At 39.8% G+C, this 19,276-nt stretch overlaps 1 protein-coding gene across 1 annotated transcript in view; it reads right to left on the bottom strand.

The window, feature by feature from the left end:
• Positions 1–892: 892 nt before the first annotated feature.
• TRPM3 (transient receptor potential cation channel subfamily M member 3) overlaps positions 893–19,276 on the bottom strand; it is a 455,537-nt gene continuing 437,153 nt past the window's right edge. Inside the window, exons 24-27 of the mRNA XM_089479682.1 lie at positions 14,891–15,041; positions 11,134–11,333; positions 8,391–8,523; positions 893–5,747 (exon numbers count right to left, since the gene is read on the bottom strand). Of these exons, the coding sequence (XP_089335808.1) occupies positions 4,301–5,747; positions 8,391–8,523; positions 11,134–11,333; positions 14,891–15,041 (1,931 nt within the window). The 3' untranslated portion in view covers positions 893–4,300. The remainder of the gene's footprint in view (positions 5,748–8,390; positions 8,524–11,133; positions 11,334–14,890; positions 15,042–19,276) is intronic.

Raw genomic sequence — 19,276 nt, forward strand, 5'->3', positions numbered from 1 at the left:
TTTCTTTCTCACTCACTCACCTTTTTATTGCTCCATTCTAATTGGGAATTATATTTGCTCTTAGAATACATGTGGACATTTGCTGTACAAATTCATTAATTCACAAAAATGATTTAGTTTGGCTTTATATATGGATAAGCCATTCCTCAGTGACAGTGTGTGTTTTGATATGTACTTGAGAGAATTCTCCACAGGGTCTAGAAGAATATTAAAAGCAGGCATTTTTGCAACAGAATGCATAGATATCAGTTCCCTTGCTGACAGCTGTACCTTTTCACACCAGTAAACAGCTTGGAAAAGGAAGCATTTGTTAATTGGTCAATTTGATAATTGATGACCACTCTTTAACATAGTGGATAGTACTATGAGTAGTAGCACAAATGCATTGTTACCTGCAAAGCCTAATGCAGCTCAGTGTGGTGTCACTGAACAAAAATAGGAAATAATTCAAAAGGGCATTGGAGTGCCAATTATTTTCAAAAATATTTTGAGACCTTGAACAAATCAAGCCTGAACTCTCCCTAGAAAGCAAGACGTCATAAACTGAGGCTGTTACACTTTGGTTGTGTCATGAGAAGACATGACTCCCTAGAAAAGACTTTGGACCTTATCACATGGAGGCACTTATGTGGGTAAAACATTGCTGAACTGTTGCAGATGTGTGAAGGTAGGATCGTCCATCGCACCTCTAAAACGTTATCAAGGCTTCTTGCTTTCCTTCCATCGACAATGCATTCACAGAGAAGCCATTTTTTAATATCAAGATATCCCACTATTCAAAAAATGGCTTCTTTGTGAAAGCTTAATCGACAGAAGGAAAGTGGGAAGGTCAATGACATTTTAGAAGCACGACGGACAATCCTAACTTTGAGCTTCTGCAATAGTTCAGCAATGTTTTACCCACATAAGTGCCTCCATGTGATAAGGGCCTATAATGCTTGCTAAGGTAGAAGGCAGTAGGGAGAGGAAGACCGCATTCCAGATGGACAGACTCAGCCAAGGAAGGCATTGCCCTGAGTCAGCAAGACCTGAGTAGGGCAGTTGATGCTAGGATGGCCTGGAGGTCTCATTCAGAGTTGCCCTAAGTCAAAGTTGACTTGATGGCAGTTAACAACAAAAGTTGGGACTTATTTTATGCAGGTAACAGTCAGCTTGGCTTATATTAAACCATTCTACTGCTTGAAAGTATTTGTGGAGCTCATTTACAATATAAACCCTGATATGTTTTGTATTTATGCCCAAACAAGAACTGAGACAGGACTGGCACTGTATTCTGATCAATTCCAAATAAACTTAGTTTGATAGTTATCACTGAAATAGTACTCTAACACTCTTTCAGACTGTACCAATAGCAGGTCAGGACTACCTCTCAATATTACACTCTAGTCTTAAGGCTGTTTAACTTTGAATAATTATGGTAAATATGAAAGTAGGCCTTATGAGTGGTATTATCAGTTAAAAGCACCAGGGAAAGAATTTCTCAGATACAGGAATTAGTGTATATAATCATGATATATATATATATATATATGTATATATATATATAATCTAGAAATTTTAGTAAAAAAAATCAACCCCAAAAAACCTGGGTCGCCATATCCATGGGTCAATGTAAGTACTGAACCTTTACTCTTATCAAAACAGGAACCATCCCCTTCTCTAAGTAAAGTGGCAAAAGGTGAGAGTCCATCCTGGGAACACCTAAAAAAAGCACCAACCTCCTCTATTCTCTCTGCTGCAGCACCACTTCTGGCATTTTTGAATGCCTGGGTGGGAAAATAGTGGCATTCTTTGGCATTGTTTTCCTTTGCTATGTCTTTTATATCCTTTGCTACATGCCCTTAAATTTTATGCTTGATTTATCCATGGGTTATATCAAAATCCATAATTCTGCCCCCAAAACCTACCCTTACGTTATACATAAGGTTGACTAATACATAAGTATATATATGCTTACTATACTGCATGCTATTGCACAAGTTAGAATTCAGATACCATTTAACTTAGTTTTGCATTAAAAAAAACCCCACACATCTCTGAAATTCCCTTGGTAAGTTTGGGGATTGAAAGCAATTTGGGGGGAAAATTGGAGTGGGAAAAAGTGCTCTGCTCTGAAGTGTTCCTTCTCTTCCTTAAGTTGCTCTTCTGAATTACACAACAAAAGTCAGGACTTCAGTAGAAGTATGTGTATAAACAGATAGTGACAAACTGATGTTGGAAGTGTGAAGCAGACTGGTAAAGAAAATTGCTTTGTCCTTGGTCCCTGAACAATCAGCACATCTTAAGACTCATTTGCATGCATTCAGACAAGTCAAAGTTCTGCTCTTGATCTGCAATAAATCCACATTACATAAAAATACAGAGTGCAGAACAGATGGGTAAACTTTAGAAGAATAGTTGGGTTAATAGTATACAGCAGAGTGCAGGAAGTTCCGTTGACTATGTAATTGAAACCAGCATGCCATTTTGCTGCTCATAATGCTCGCTTCTTTGCCCCTACCTAGTGTCAGATAAAAGTAAACCCACACAGACCATCAGAGTTGTGTGGTTTTATTGGTGTCCTTTCCAGTCATCCTGGACAGCTGCAACAACCCCTGACAGTTGTCCATGCCAGCTGAGGCTTATGCACAGTGCCGGGCCTCCTTGCCCTGTGATACTTTGCACTTGCATGTAAATGTTCAGGCTGAGATGGTTAAATCTGAAGAAAGGAATTTAGTCAGTGAACATTAGAGAGTGCAGAAGGTCTTTGGACAATGGGTCAGTGATGCCTCTATCTATCTATCTATCTATCTATCTATCTATCTATCTATCTATCATCTATCTATCTATCTATCTATCTATCTATCTCATATTACTAAGTAATGATTACTTATTTCTCTAAATGTGTTTCATGAGTAAGAATTTCTTTTGGTGGGCACTGCAATCTATTTTGCTGTATTATCCCATTAATAGTGTGAACCACCTTCAAAGTAATAGTGTGAACCCCTTTCAGTCCCTGCAACCCTCAAGTATTCTTGTGAACACTGATGTCAAATAGGCCAATGGGGTGGTGGGATGGGGCTGGCATTTTCATTCCAGGGCACGGTATTACTGTTTTGTTGTTTTGTTTCTCTATACAATGGAAGCATAGTTGTTGTTTTTAATGGCTTTTGCATGTATCCTAATTTCGCTTTGGTGGTTTAACTAACCTCTGCAAACCTTTTTTTTTTCCAGAGAAGAACATTATTCAGCATCTTCTATTGTTCTGTGCTCCTTCAAGATCAGACCATATAATGAACATACAGTACTATAAATATTGTAAAGTTCTGGAACAATATGTCCTGACATAAAAAAAATGGTGGCTAAATGGGAGAACAGCTACAATAACACAGCAATGACAAAAAGAAGAAAAGCAGCAGTGGATGCAAATACTCCGAAATAATGAGAAGACGACGTAGCACAGAACAGAGAACACAATATCAGTTCTGCTCTTATTTTCACCTTGTCATCATGACATTTTAACAGAATTCCATAAAATACATACCTTCTAACTTGATGATGTGTGTAGTTAAAAAAATAAATATTTACTATTCCACTTAATTACATTCATCCTGAGCTTGCTCAACTGTGCTAAAAAGCCTGTTTAATAACAGGAAACCATGTGACTACTTATTAAATAAATTGTTCCCTTTTCCTCATGCTGCTATACAAAAGGCATCTCTTTTCTTCCCTTGTTGAAAATATAAACATTTGTGGCACTATAAGTTAATACAAAAAAGAGACTGGTGAACTGTGAGAGTGTTCAGCTAATTTCTCTTTACCATGATTAAAGAGAGGTACAGAGATGTGAACAGGCTGGGGAGAGTTAAGGACTGGTTTGCTTTTGGTTTCAGTAGAATAATACAAAGATGTACTTCATCAGCCATCACAAAAATGGTACTGATGTAAAAGCCAACAGAATCAAAATGGAAATACCATCTTTGTATACAGTAATTTTGTTTATCTGTAAAAAACAACAACACAATCTATCCCTATTTCAAAGGCAGATTTCTTAATTTCTTTACCCATTTATGCATGATATCATAAAGGTTTTTTTTAAAAAATAACATCTCTATATTTTTTCCACCCACCCCCCTACCCCCACCGAGTGCAATTGTCAACTAGGTCAAGATACAGTACTTGACACTGAGATTACAAAGTGCTAACTTGACAGGTGGCAGCTGCCAGCTGTTGCTGACATATCACGGTCTGAAGTTACTCCATTCTGCCAAAGAAAAAAGCTGGAGAGCAGACAATTCTCCTTGTCACACGCTTGCTACCTCTAACTGTGCTTGCTCTCAAAGCTATGGAAGGCACCTGTTCTAGAGAGTCTTCTCATGGACAAGGTGTCCCCTCTGTTCTCTGGTTTGGATGACTTGCTCCTCTGGAACGTACTTCGGAGGCTTGCTGCATTGCGCTGCCGATCAAGTTTATCACTGATGGAGTAGCTTTTTCTGGTGTGTGCATACAATAAGTTGGATTCATCTGCAGAATAACTGTTCGCCCGTTCAATTTTTGGAAGAGGGATATTGTTAGGCAGTGTTCTAGATGTATTGCTTTCTTGAGATGACAAAGAAACCACTTTTTTGTCTTTGGCTTCAGTATCCTCATTATCAGAGCTTGGGTGACTTAGTTCTGCCTCCCTCTCAGGGTGGCAGCATCCTAAGTCATCTATTTTATCTCCATGATTCCCAGGGAAGCTGGCTCTTTCTGCAATGGTTTGAGGCGCACTGACACACCTTGTGTCTATGCAGTCTGTGATGCTTGTGTACTCTGCTGTTTTGACTGGCACTCCAAGGCTGCTGAAATAGCTCCGAGAAGGCGAGAACATGAAACTTTGAGATTTGACGATGGGTGCTTCATCCAAAAGAAATGGCGATGTGGCCAGGTATCGGCTGCTTTTAGATCGCTCTAAGGTATGGTATAAGGGAGGGTCAGATTCCCATGGATTTTGGCTTTCTGTGACTTGTGAATAGTCTGAAGAAAACACCCTTGTTTCTATTGAAGAGGCATCTTCATAATCAATACTCCTGCCTGAAATTCTGTCAGCAGGAGAACCACTGATGTAAGCACTACTTGAGAGGACGCTGGAAGCTATCTGAGCTTGAAGAGCTGGGTCTCCCGTCCCTAGGATATTTATCGAACTGTCAAGGGGTTCTATTACAGACTGCAGCTCATCCATAGCAGAGACATAAATGTCTATGCAAGAGGAAGGCCTTCTGGAATCTGGGGCAATAGACAGAGTGCTTGTAGGCACTAAGGGTACTTTTTGCTCTTTTGAGACAGAATGAGAGCTACTGGCACGATGGAGACTCAGAGATCTTTCTTTAAAAATGCTTTCAAACTTTTCCAACCCACACTTGTCTTTCATATTCACTGCATAAAAGGAGTGACTTCTCAAGCGGGGTGTTACTGTTGGAGAGGTTGGTGACATTGACTCCTCCCCTGTGGGATCAATACTCTCTTGGAGTTTGTAACTGTTTCCTTCTTGGCTGTTGAAGCTACTCTGTCTGACAATGTAGGCTGTGTCAGTGCAATCAGAGGATGTTCGAGACCGCACCTTAGTGGCTTCTCCTCTGTCTAGGCCAGTTAGCTTATCTAATGCTGTAGCCATTCGCCCTATCATGTCTTCCAGCTGAGCAAGCCGGATGTCTACAGTTTGAAGTGAAGCCTTCATACAGTGTTCTCGTTCATTCACTTCCTCTAATCGCATGGACATATTCTCTACCCTATATAAGGAAAAGGAAAAGTGAGAAAAGCAGAATTAGTTTCACACATAGCAAGCAAGTTAATTATTGATCATCAAATTACTTATTGGATACCATTAATAATCTATTAATGGTACCCAATAACAATAATAATGAGGGTGAGTGCGAGTGTGTGAAAGAGAAACAGAGATGTTTCCTTAGCTTTGAGATCTACACAGAGATAATCAACCTAATGGAATACCATATCTACTTTGCTGAAGTATCCCAGGTTATTTCATTTCAAGAAAATTTCGATTTTACTTTTAATCATTAGTACTTTCTCTAAACTGTTATAAATATTCCACTTTAAAAATAAAAATGAGATATCTTTTATCAACTATGAATTAAAATAATATATTGTTTTAGTGTAGTCTCTTTGTAATGTAAGGAGATTTTTTTTGTAAAAAAAGCTAATGAAGAAAAAATGTCCAGTAGACTAATGTCAGCTTATAAAATTGATTTTTTAAAATTTAGATGGATGGATTTCTTATTTCTGACAAAAGATATATCTTCTAAAATATATCAAAGTTACATTGAAAAACATTCAAATTCTAATTTCATACTTGGGCTTCACATTTAGATTCTGAATATAAGATTTTTGAAGCCCTTGGGTGTAAGTGATACAAGTACTGGTTCCTCCATTTTTATATATTAAATCAGGGTCGGGACCATGGGGCCTTCCAGATGTTGTATGAGGGCTGAAAAGAGCTGAAGTCAGACATCTGATGGGAATATATTCTCCATCCTTGGACAAAATATTGAAAAGACCAGATCTATGAAAGGCAGTGCAGTCAGCTCTCCATATTCTCTGGGGTTAGGGGTGCAGGATTCCTAGAAAAGTGGAAAAAATAACTCTAAGCTGCCCTCCAAGCCATATTTAACACACACAAAAAGTATGATTCACAGATTCAATCAACTGTAGATGCCTTTGAGGCAGCTGAGTTCCTTTGCAAGATAGAGGAAGGTGGCTGGCAGGGCTTGCTGCCACCTCTACTGCTGCCCTACGCCATTTTTAATAGGGACTTACACGCCTTGCCACATATTCACAGACTCTCAGTCTCATGAGGCTTGTAGTCTCTATTAAAAATGGCACAGGGCAGCAGTGAAAGAGACAGCAAGTAACTGGTGAATAATCTGCAAAAGTCAAACCCACAAATGTGGAGGGGTGACTGTAGTTTGTTTAATTAAAGTATATTCTATACACTGCCTTGGATTCCATATTGGGAGAAATGTGTGATATAATTTAAATAAATAAGTCTAATGTTACACTGCTGCATATCTATCTCCTTGTTTAATAGCTTTTTCCAGCATGCCCAATGGCAGCCAGATGAATGCTGAGTGTAGCTCCATCCATAGCCCAAACATTAGCTGCAGGAGGCAATAGGAAAGCTCCCTCTATATCTGTCATCCTATGACCTCCACCATCCAGGACAGCCTTCAGGCATAAGGACATCGAAAGAGCCTAATACTCTAACAGTATCAAAGAGAATCTTAGCCTAAATTTCCACACATATTGGAGTATTTGGATACATGTAAAGGCAAAGGAGATGTTTGCTCGTAAAATGAATTTATTTTTTCCCTAACATAGTTGGGTGAGAGGGGAATTCTTACAAGGAATGGAGCCCATGGGAAGGGAGGCATATTTCTTTCCTCCTTTGTGCAATCAGAAGCAAGCCCCTTTCCACTCCTGTATAGCTAAAATGCTTAGGAGAAAAGTATCTATTGGCACTAATGGGAACATTTCTCTTAAGCTTGCTAGCTGTCAGCACAGGGGAGATTTTGGTTTCAATCAGACTGGGGTGAGGAGGTAACCCTTCTGTCATCAAAAGTCTTTGCTCCATCATACATCTGCACTTAATGAAGAAAAAAAATGATATGTAACTACATGCTGTGTGTCAAATGAATATCAAATGTGGCTAGAGAGCATCCTTTTGTGGGATTATATTTTGCAACCTTTATTTTGATACACTAATTAGTAAAAATATCAATCATTTTGTAGTATAAATAATGTTGATTTTGGAAATTTTAATGTAAGTTCTACCAACTTTTGATTACTTCTAGTTTCAAGACAATATTGTCTAATTTGTGGACAGTAAGTATGTGTTACTGTTTAGTTTCTAAACAGTAGAATTAGTTATCTTCATGTCATTATCCATTAGCTATCATCATAAGATACTGTCAATTTTGTCTAGCGTGTAGAATACTAAAGAACATTTTGTGGCTGTTTTCCTACAAAACAAAAGGTAAAAAGGTAAAGGTTCTCCCCTTGACATGATTGTCAAGTCATGTCCAACAGACTGTGGTGCTCATCTCTATTACTAAGCGAAAGAGCCAGTGCTGTCAAAGACGACTCTGTGATCATGACTACACAGAACACTGTTACCTTCCCACTGAAGTAGCACATATTTATCTACTTGCACTTTTACATGCTTCCGAACTATTAGATTGGCAGAGGCTGGGATTAGTGACAGGAGCTCACTCTGTCCCATGACGCTTGGGTTGCAAATTGCCAACCTTGCGATTGTCAGAGTCAGCATCTTAATTGCTGATCCACCACGTCCCTTACAAAATGACAGGAATATTCTAAGACAGACAAAATTAAAAACATATATAAAAATTATCCACCTTTCAGAGGTAACACGGATTCTCTCATCATTAGAAGAGTTGAATCTATCATCTTTTTCTCTAAAATATTCTTCTATGCATTGTTCTTCAAAATCATGAACCTTCTTCAGTTCATCATCTGTTATAAAAAGCTCTGTGCAAGACATATGAGGCAAAGACAAAGTAGCAATTAATTAGCTATCTTTGTAAGATCCTGCCCATTTTGTGGATTTAAAAGTGCATCTCCCATCCCTTATCTGATTGGGGATCATTTTAACAATTTCCAAATTTGTAACCCTACATGAACATTGCGAGGGTCATATTTTATGCATGACATTATGGCTTTGATTTTATGTTACAATCTGAAAAACAGTTTTGTATAGACTGTCAGGGTTTCTGTTGAAGTCTCAGTAGCATTTGATTTGATGACTTGGGCTTTGTCTGCATGGGCCAAAAGGCTTGTTCCCTCCCTGACCCCAGTTCTGGCACAAGCACTCCAGATGATGTCTGGCATGTTCTGCACCAGAACTGGGGTATACCACCTTTAAAACAGTTTTTAAAAAACTACTTGTTACTACGGATCTTCCAGGAAGTTCCAGAGCCCTCTATTCCCATGCTATAGCATCTGACTTCACAGGCATCCTGCTGAGCTGCTCAGTGCATCTGCTGCCACTGCAGATCATTTGCTCTGAGTTCAGAACGAAGCACCCAGCCATGTGATCAAGGCTGGGTGCCTCATTCTGACCCCAGAAGGGAGTGACTGGTGGCAAATGCTCTGGGCGGCCAGTGGGATGCCTGGGCAAACAGCTGCTACAGCACAGGAATGGAGGGCCAGGTAATGGGGAAAGACTGTTGCAGCTGCGGGGCCAGGATACTCTGGGCTGCCCTGGAGTATCCTGCCCTGTGCACACAGGACCTTGGTTACTTACTTCTACTCCTCGTTGTGTTCCACTTACTATTCTACTGACACATCTACTCAGTTCAACCTACCTTATTGAGCACACTGAGGACTAGCACTTGTGTTCTGAATTACACAGGTATCTCTTCACACAGTTGCTTGTGTGTAGGAGCACTATCCATATCTACTCACACACTAATGAGACCCCTAGTGATGGTATAACATGATCTTTTTGCATTGCTTTCTATGATCAAAGCCAAACACCACTCAGCTGTAGGTGAGATGTGAAGGAAATTACTGTAAATCACTCTATGTGGAGTTGCCTTTGGCTATATGGGGATAAGAAAATTACAACTGGTTCAGAAAATGGTACCAATTGAATTAGGCTATATTTGGCATATGACTCTAGTTCTGTGGCAATGTTGTGGATTCCCAGGTTGCTTATAGGCCCACTAAACTGTTGGTGTTCAACTTGAAAGCCCTACTGTATTTTAAGCACTACTTTCTCCCATGTAAAGCTATCAGTGTAGTTTACTAAGGTGATCTTTGGAAACTTCCTCTGTATTTCCAAAGCAATGGGTTTCTGTGTAGGACAGAGTTTTCTCAGCAGAATATATATTGTAAAACTCTTTCCTGGGAGAGGTATGCCTGGTTCTTTCCATACTTGGTTTAGATAGTGAATCAAGACGAGTTTTGGAGGTCATCTGAAATAACACTTGAAAGTTTCCCCATTTAGTTGCTACTTTACTGCTGCAGTTGTTGTGGTTGTATTTATGTTGTCATTTCACAGGTATTTTCATGTTCTGTTTAATAGTTTTATACATTCCTGACTGGAGAGGGTTCATTGTTGGAGCACATGGTTTGCATGCAGAAGATCTCTGCCATCTTGACACAACTCTCTTTTACACTACCTAATTGCTGCATTTTGATAACACTTTAACTGCCATAGCTCCATAGAATCCTGGAATTTGTAGTTTCTTGAGGTATTTAGATTTCTCTTCCAGAAGAGTTGTAGTGTGTTGGGTGTGTATGTGTAAGTGTCTTCAGGTCACCTGTCAACTTAGAGTGACCCCATGAATTCATAAGGTTTTCTTAAGGCAAGCAATATTCAGAGGTGGTTTCGTCTCAAAGATGATACAGGATTCCTTTAGATCTCTTTATCATAAAATAGATATACTGATTTTCTTGCATATCTCAATCTAAGGTTTCTAAGGTTCATTTTGCATGTTATATTAAGGAAATGGCTCTCACCACAATGCCAAATTGTGCAGGCATTTCCAAACATGGTTAGCTGGATATATGCACATTAAAATCATTACAGAGTTTTTATCATAGAATCATAGAATTGGAAGAGACCACAAGGGCCATCCAGTCCAACCACCTGCCATGCAGGAAATCTAGATCAAAGCATCCCCGACAGATGGCCATCCAGCCTCTGTTTAAAAACCTCCAAGGATTCCTAGGGAGTTTGTTCCACTGTCAAACAGCCCTTACTGTCAGGAAATTCCTCCTAATGTTGAGGTGGAATCTCTTCCTGTAGCTTGCATCCATTGCTTCAGGTCCTAGTCTCTGGAGCAGCAGAAAACAAGCTAGCTCCCTCCTCAATATGACATCCATTCAAGTATTTAAACAGGACTATCATATCACCTCTTAACCTTCTCTTCCCTAGCTCCCTAAACCAATCCCCAGCTCCCTAAGTCACCTCAAGTCATAACAATTTACACACAAGTTGTGCTATTGTGCTGATACCCTTGTTATCATCCTTAGTTGTTCTCTAAAGTGACAGAAACAGACAACTAAATCTGAGTATGTCTTCCAGACTCCTCCTGCTCCAGATCTGTGAAAGATTAGCTGCACAAAACTTACTCAGCCCATAGTCTGTTTCATCTGGGTCGCTGTCATGTTTTCGCCATCTGCAGCATATGTGTTGAAATATCATAGTCATGTGGCTGAAGATGATTAGTGGAGGAGGCAAGACTGGTCTTTCATGGAATGTCATGATGAGCTGATACCTCTGAAACTTCCATACTTGGTTAGATATAGATTTAACTTCAAAGAATGTGTTGCTGAAACAAGAAAAGAGGAGACATTGGCCTGTGATAAGCAGAACTACCTCCTTAGGGTGTAGCCACACAGCGGAATGAAAACAGTTTGACACAACTATAACTGCTTGGACTCTATCATCCTGAATCCTTCCGTCTGGGATTTGTAGTTTGGTGAGGCACCAGAGCTGTCTGACAGACCAGGCTAAGTAGCTTACCAAACTACAAATCCCAGCATTCTATAGGAAAGAGTCATGACAGTTAAAGTGGTGTTAAACTACTTTAATTCAGCAGTGTGGCTACACCCCCCCAGATATCATATGTAATACTGAGGCCATTACACACATGGCACAGCAGAAAACCTGAGTATATATGCAGTATGGAATGATAACCAGTCCTGACTCTTTCATAGATTTATTAGCATACATTCAAACACTTCTTTGTCTCATTTTAAAGTTACATTTTTAACTGAAGGCTTTACAAAATTGGGGTACATAAAAACGGGTTGCATTTACAGAAAGAGATGAGTAGCTATCAGAATAAGGCAGAAGAACCAAAAACACCAGAAATACTCATAAAGTTTCTCAAATATATTTGGTCTATCTTCAGTTTATCAACTCATATTATCTTATTAATGTGGGAATTAGAATAAAACTATTCCTTGCCATGTCACTAAGGGCCCTTTCACATTACTCAGTTATAGCAATATGATCCCACTTTAACTGCTGTGGCAACTTCCCATTGGAATCCTGGATTTGTAGTTTGGCAAGGCTCTGGCTGAGAACAGTAAACAGTTTCTCTAAGCTACAGATCGGAAGATGGATGGAGCCATGGCAGTTAAAGTGGAATCATAGTGCTATAACTGTGCAGTGTGAAAGGGCCTGGAGATAGCACAAGATGTCTGGAGCAGGTAGAAAGGGCCCACACAGAGCCCTTGGAAAAGCATGTTACAGGTGGCCTGTGGAGAGGTTCAGGCCTGAGATGTAACATGCCACAAGTAATAGTTTTACTTAAACCATGTTATGGAATAATAAGGGGATAAGGATGTTCCTTCCACAAAATAATGTCATGACTATCAACACACTTTTGGGGGTGTAATGTTTATGCATTGCATGAAAATTAACAATGTTATCAGTAATTACATTACTTTTATGCAGTACATATGTTGGCTCATTACTGGGGTAATATTGGGAGGGGTAAAATGACTTTGTGGGCATTTAGGTCACTTCTCTCATTTTAGGCTATTTTCTTTTACAGATGGGTCCCCCCTCCCAAACCCTCATAAACTCATCATCATCATCATCATCATCATCATCATCATCATCATCGTCAACATCATCATCCCCCACCTCTCCCCAAGTCAGTGATGGTAATGAATTAGGTTTGGGGGCTTCTTCAGAAGTTGCATAATATATTACTTTTAAAAAGTAGTCTTTCCAGTTCTAGCGGAGTTGTACTACAGGCTTCTCTCATGTGTGCTATCATGGTAATGTGCAATAGCTGTGTGGCTGCATTTCTAAACCACTGATGTAAGCTAAGAGCCCAATTTAATATTAGATTCAACCTGACACCTTTTGAAGACAAACGACCAAAACAAAATGGTTTTGCTTTCCATGCTGTAATTTGCACTGTAGAAATAATGCACTTTGACAGTGCTTTAACTGCCCTGGCTACTGCTTATGGAATTCTGGGATTTGTAGTTTGCTGTGGCACCACAGCCCTCTGACATAAAAGGCTAAATATCTCACAAAACAACAAGTCCCAGAACTCCATAACATTGAGCCGTGGCAGTTAAAGCGTTGTCAAACTGCATTATTTCTGCAGTGCAGATTGGATCCAAGACACAGCAAGCAGGATTAGTTCCAGGTTTTAGGAAACCCGTAGCAAAGAGTTGTCTGTGAGCTACCTTGGCTGTGGCCCGCTTTGGTAGAAAAAGAAGGAGGATATAAGTTGCCATTTCAAATTTCCCATAATGCCCCACAGTGGCATCCCTGCCCTGGTATCACCTGTTGTGCGTGTGTGTGTGTGTGGGGGGGCAAGGCTGCGTGGGAGGGCTTCTGGGGGTTGTGCATTTGGCCTCCTTTGGGGTCACCCTGTCCCTTTCCTCATGAGGAGAAGGATGGGATGGCACGGGGGGGGGGGATATGCTTGGCCTCCCTTGAGGCTGCATTGTCCCTATCTTCATGAGGAGAAGGATGGAACAGCACTGAGGGAGGCCCAATTGGGTGTCACCTCTCTTCTGGGGTGTCACTTGGTGTGGTCTGCATCACCTGCATTGAATGCTTGCCATAATTTTGCTCCAGCTTATTGTGGAAAATTGAAATGCAGCCTCCACTTCTTGGGGAGAGAGCCCAGGGTAGAGGTAACAATGGTAGGTCTTGCTGGGATGGGCCCCTGTTTGCTGCCCAAGGAAGCTGAGCTCTGGTGCTGGTCCTTTAATAACCTGCTGGATGCAGGCATTCTCTCTCTCTCTCTCTCAGTTTCATCACTATGCAGCCTTTTCCCCAAAGTGGGACCCAAGGTGGCTCCCCAAAAGAATTTAGCAATAAAACTGTAAAAACAATTAAAGATCACTTCTAAAATTGAGCAGCAACTTGGCTCACTCGCAGCTTGAGAATGTGAAGTTCAGTTAAGCATCAGAAAGCAGGTAGCAAAAAACCCCCCCAAAAAACAAAAACAACAGAACTTGGAATATTATTGCAAAATGTTAATGTCTTAGTGTTACCTGTCTTCTTTTATTTTAAAGCAACATGTTGCTTATTACTTACAAATGAGTCATCTCACACATTAGTAGCTTGTTGCTAACATGTTAATTTTTAGAAATTATTTTTTCAAAAAAAACCCCAGAAGATGTAAAGCATCCCAAATCTCCCCAAATATATTCAAATATAAATATAATTATGCATCTTGTTTTAAACTGGGCAACACTTCAACAGTTTCCTGCATCAAGCCTATCTTGGCTTTGAGGAAGAACTCTTGGCCAGATCTCTTCTTCCAGAACAATACTTTCAGAATTATTCAGACACAAAAGATAATCCCATTTTTACCAATGCGAAAATTTCCCTCCTGGATTACCCTACAGTAAATCTGAGTTGCTAATCATGTATATGTGCCACTAACCCTATCAACAACTATAATCCCATTTGATTCATTCTGTCCATGAGCATTTTCCTACCACGGTTACTACAGTCAGGGCCAGAATATCAGTGGTGCAATCAGTGCAATTGTTCCAGACTTCTCACTTGGCAGGGACCCCCTGATAAAGGTGAAAAGGTGTCACTTGCTTTCTCTTCAAAAGCTCCCAGTGTTCCTTTGTCATCAATATTTTGTTAGTTAACTAAGTAACTGAACAACAAAAGCATAGGATCAGGCTGGAAAAGGGTTCTCACAAGGAAAAAACAACAGCCTTGTGCTGCTTTTTATTGTGAAACTTAATTTCTGTGCTACTGCTCCAATAGTCCACACACATGCACAAAGGGGGGCTATTCTGGGAACTGCCTCAAGGGCCCCACCATCTTAATGTGTCAACAGTCACTGGATTTTTACACAAACAGATACATATATAAAGTTATGAAACTCACTTAAAAACAGCAATCAGCAAGTTCACCAGAAGGATGTTTGCAACCAACAGGTAGCAAGCCATTATGGCGGGAACAATCCATGCTCCTGTTTTGCAGGGAGGCAGCTGGATTATTTTACCATCCTCTCTGGTTTCATTTTGACCACAAGGAGCTAGGAAGAAACAGGGAATGAGAGGAAGGAAAAAATGAATCCTAATTTGCAAAACCTTTAAGAGAGGTTATTAAATATTTAAGCATATAATTTATTTCAAAAGCTTAATAATCACAACGGGTTTACCTCTTTCCCCTCCCTGCACAAAAGATTGGATTACCAAGATCAAGAGCTATGAAAATCTTTGACACAATTCCTACTCCTGTGGCTACTGAATGTTATATCTTTTGATAGTTTCTTTAAACCAGTTTTCTGAAAAATGTGAGGATGTCTTCAGAATGAATGGCCTCGGCAGGCATTTCTCTGTTTCTAGAAATTTACCGTACATTGTCAAAGTACACTCAGCTAAACAGGACATGAATTGATTAATACATTTGTGTAAAATTTATTTTCTCTGTTAATGTTTAACTTTTTTGATAACAGGTAGGTACTGCAGGAGTAACCATCAAACAAGTATAGTATAAAACAAGAAACCATTTGAGCGTGTCAGTATGCAAGAATAAGATTCAAAGAAGGGTTGCACGATTTTATTGGCACATTTTTTTCATACTGTTAAGGACTTTTGACAGTAAAATAATGTGAAGCCAGAGAAGATACAATCAGATATTTATAGAATCTGATTCATGTTATATAGACAACATAGCAGATACTTGAATTTATTTTCTACTGTTACATTCATTTGGGAGGGAGGAAAGGGGAAAATGGAAAGGGTATAGGGTTCTCCAACTTGCTAGCAAACTTTACTTCCAGCTGTGAGTTAATGGTGAAAATATATAAAGAACCACAACATCATCATACAGCCCAAACTGATGAAATGAATAAGGAAGCCAGTGCTTAGGAAACTTGTAAGACACAGAATCCACTTGATACAATCTTAGCTATTGATGCAGGCTTGCTACTACACAGCAAGTATAGCTTGCTGCTGAATGGGTGTGAAAAATGATCAGTAACAAACACATGATATTTAGTCAATCCCCCCACTTCAGCATCTGCTTGGTAGAAATATAAAAGCACAGGTGAGTGGTGAAACAGCTCCATTGAGGCTTCAGAATCCAGACAGCAAGGAAGTATGAAGGGGGGAAAAAGTAACACACCAAGAAACCATCAAATATGAGAGATGGGAGAAAGCACAAGGGCAATGGTGAGGTCAGTTTTGCACCACAATACTAGTTTATTTAGAAAAGGATTATGTATGTATGTGCCTTCAGGTCAATTTATGGTAACCCCATGAATTCTACAGAATTCAGGTGAGGAATACAGGTAGTTTTGCTAGTTCCTTCCTCTAAACTATAGCCTACAGCACCTGGTATATGTTGGTGTATCCCATCCAAGTCATAACCAGAGTTGACATACCTTAGCTTCTACAGGATCTGGTACTTCAGGATATTTAGCCCACTAAAATAGTTAATATAGTGTTATTTGCTTGTTTCCTTGAGACACTTCCTGCTCTTTGTTCTTTGTCCATCCCATCTTCCTTGTATGTCATATTATTCATGTTGTTAATTTGCTTTTTATTGTTCAGAGCTAAGCTACTCAGGGAGCTTTCTAGCTAAGGAGTGGGGTAAAATACTTAAATGACTAAGGGCCCAAACAGATGTTCCTTTTAAGCCACTGTCCAAGCCTCCTCGGAGTGTAGTGTTTTCATGCTGCACATCACAATGATGCTCAGAAGCTGCCCAGAAATTGGACAGTTGCCCATATGTGGGCGGCTTCAAGGTACTACGATGCTGAGGAATTTATATGTTGCACATTGCCAGAATGGCTGTGGCAGGGTAGGAAAAGCCATCTTTTCCATGGCTGAAAAAGGACCAGATCTTTGCCCCTCCTTTTTCGGCTGGCTTCAGGGTGGATTGGGGCCATGGCATGTGTTTGCCATGGCCCCAATCCGTCTTCGGAAGGGGTGGCTCCAAGCTACCCCTTCCGCCCCATCTCTTTTGCCCTTAAGTATGTAAACCAACTCTGAAGCAAGAAAAAGCTTAGTTTATTGGCACCGTTTTCACATGCTGCATCTGAATGCTTTGCCACCCACTAAAATATTTTAAATCAGTCTTAGACAGCTGTTTAATAGGAGCTTAAAATTAGACTTGAAAATATGTACCCTTAAATGTGTGTTCTAATTACTGAATAGAATCACAATAGCTTTTTGGGCACAACTATCAACTAATACAAAAATGAACTGGAAGATTATGTATTGAAAACTGATAAACTTTCACTGGGGGAACCCTTTCCAATGCTCAGATTCACTTCTATAATGGAGGTATAATACCAAAATCTAATGGAAAGGAGTTTGTGAGTCCGTCTCTCTCTTTCTCTGCTATAGCTCTCAGATTGTGAAAACTAGCATGCATACAAAGGCTGCACTAAATTCAGAAATTCCATTCCTATTTCCAGTTACAATACAGACATTGAGTCAGTGCAAATTTAATTAAGGCAATACAGTGGGACCTTGCTATCTGCTGGGGTTTGGTTCTAAGATTCCCCCATGGATAACAATATCTGTGGATGCTCAAGTCCCATTAAATATAATGACATAGCAAAATGGTGTCCCTTATAAAAAAAACCGTGGGTGCTTGAATCTGTGTATAAAAAATCCCTGTATAAGAAGGGCCGACTGTACTATCAGTTCAGTATATCTACTCTAGTTGTAACTAGCAATAGGATTTAGACTGTAAGATATAGGGTTTTGTTGTGGTTAATGGCTGAAACAAAGATGTTGAAACAATTTTTTTTGTCTCTTCCAAGCAAACCCATGGTAAAGCAATGCATTCAAGCAATATTACACTAAGGATCAGTGATAGTCAGTATAAAAGGTGCCACCTGATGGCAGTAAATTAACTCTCTTCAGCAGGGATGGCCCTACTCTTAGGCAGGGTAAGGCAATCACCTCAGGCCAGTGAACAGCAGAGTTTCATGAGAATACTGCAAAGTTTGTTAATTTGTTGTTCTAGGGTCAGGGAGACATGGAGGTTTATGTGGGTTTTCTGCTTCTGGTGCCAAATAACTTGTCTAGTGTTATTGTGCATCTTGATTTGATGGCAGCTGAGGATGAGAGGAGAAGGGAAGCACCTTTACCTGCTCTGCCTCAGGCAGCAGAATGCCTTGTCAGTCAGCCTGTCCTTCTGCATCAGGAACAGAATTCTGTGCCCAGTGCATGCATAAGCAAATGCACTTGCTAACATTAACTTGTCCCACACACACACACAAAGAAAATTCCCTGCAGAGAAAATTTAAAGGAGGTAATTTTTGAATGACATTTTATTGCACATTTGTTGAATTAGTTTCCTATTTCAGATTGCTTTTAGTGTTTTGAGCTGTAGTTGCATTTTGGGAATCCAAGATGCTGGTCTCACGATCAGCCTAATAAACCATAGGAAGGTGTTTACTCAGCCTTCAAATTAACACATTTTGAGGTATAATATTTCACAAGATACACTCCTATTAGATTTTTTTTCTGAATGCACTGTATGGAAAAATCCTGATTTTGTTGAAGGCTATGTTTCTCAGACATTGTAGGCCAATGTTTTTCCATTGCAGATGATACGTTGATTTTTTTTAGAAGTGGGAAAGAAAATTAAAGAGGAAGATTGACTTTCTATTGTGTCACAGAATAAGAACATTTTTAGAACTTTATTTATTACATGGATTCTTAGGCATTCTTGTCTCACAATTGTATCCTTACATCAAATTTGCAAAGTATATGTAGTTGAGAAACACTAATGTCATTCAGTGAGCATTATAGCTGAGGTGGAATATTTGAACCAGATCTCTTTGGTTGTAGTTAAACACTTTGAACATTCCATCCAAGATTTTGGGAAAGGGGGGGGGGGTCCAGACTAACTGCCACCACCTTAGGCACTCTCTCCCACTCACCCACTATTATTTGTAGTGGCTGCCCAGGCAGAAGGGGAGGTCCGTACCCCACAGACCCCCCCCCCCATGGCTACGTCCCTGTTCCATCATTCTGATGCTCAGAGGAGCCCATCTCCTGAGGTTCTGAACAATTCAGTTATTCTGGGCATTGCCTACTTCTGTTGTATGTCTGCATCAGGAATGATTCTGAGTACTGTCAATAAAGACCACAGAAGATTCAGATAACTTTAAAGCAAATGGTGAAGACATTGAAATAGTTCAAGATTTTTCATACCTTGGCTCAATCTTTAATCAGTGGAAACAACAGTAATGAATTCAGAAGATTAGGACTTAGAAGGATAGCTATGAAGGAACTGTATACTAAA

Source organism: Sceloporus occidentalis, unplaced genomic scaffold (genome assembly GCF_023333645.1).
Source record: "Sceloporus occidentalis isolate IW3139 unplaced genomic scaffold, rSceOcc1.0.p SCAF_1, whole genome shotgun sequence".
In the NCBI taxonomy this organism is placed as follows: domain Eukaryota; kingdom Metazoa; phylum Chordata; class Lepidosauria; order Squamata; family Phrynosomatidae; genus Sceloporus; species Sceloporus occidentalis.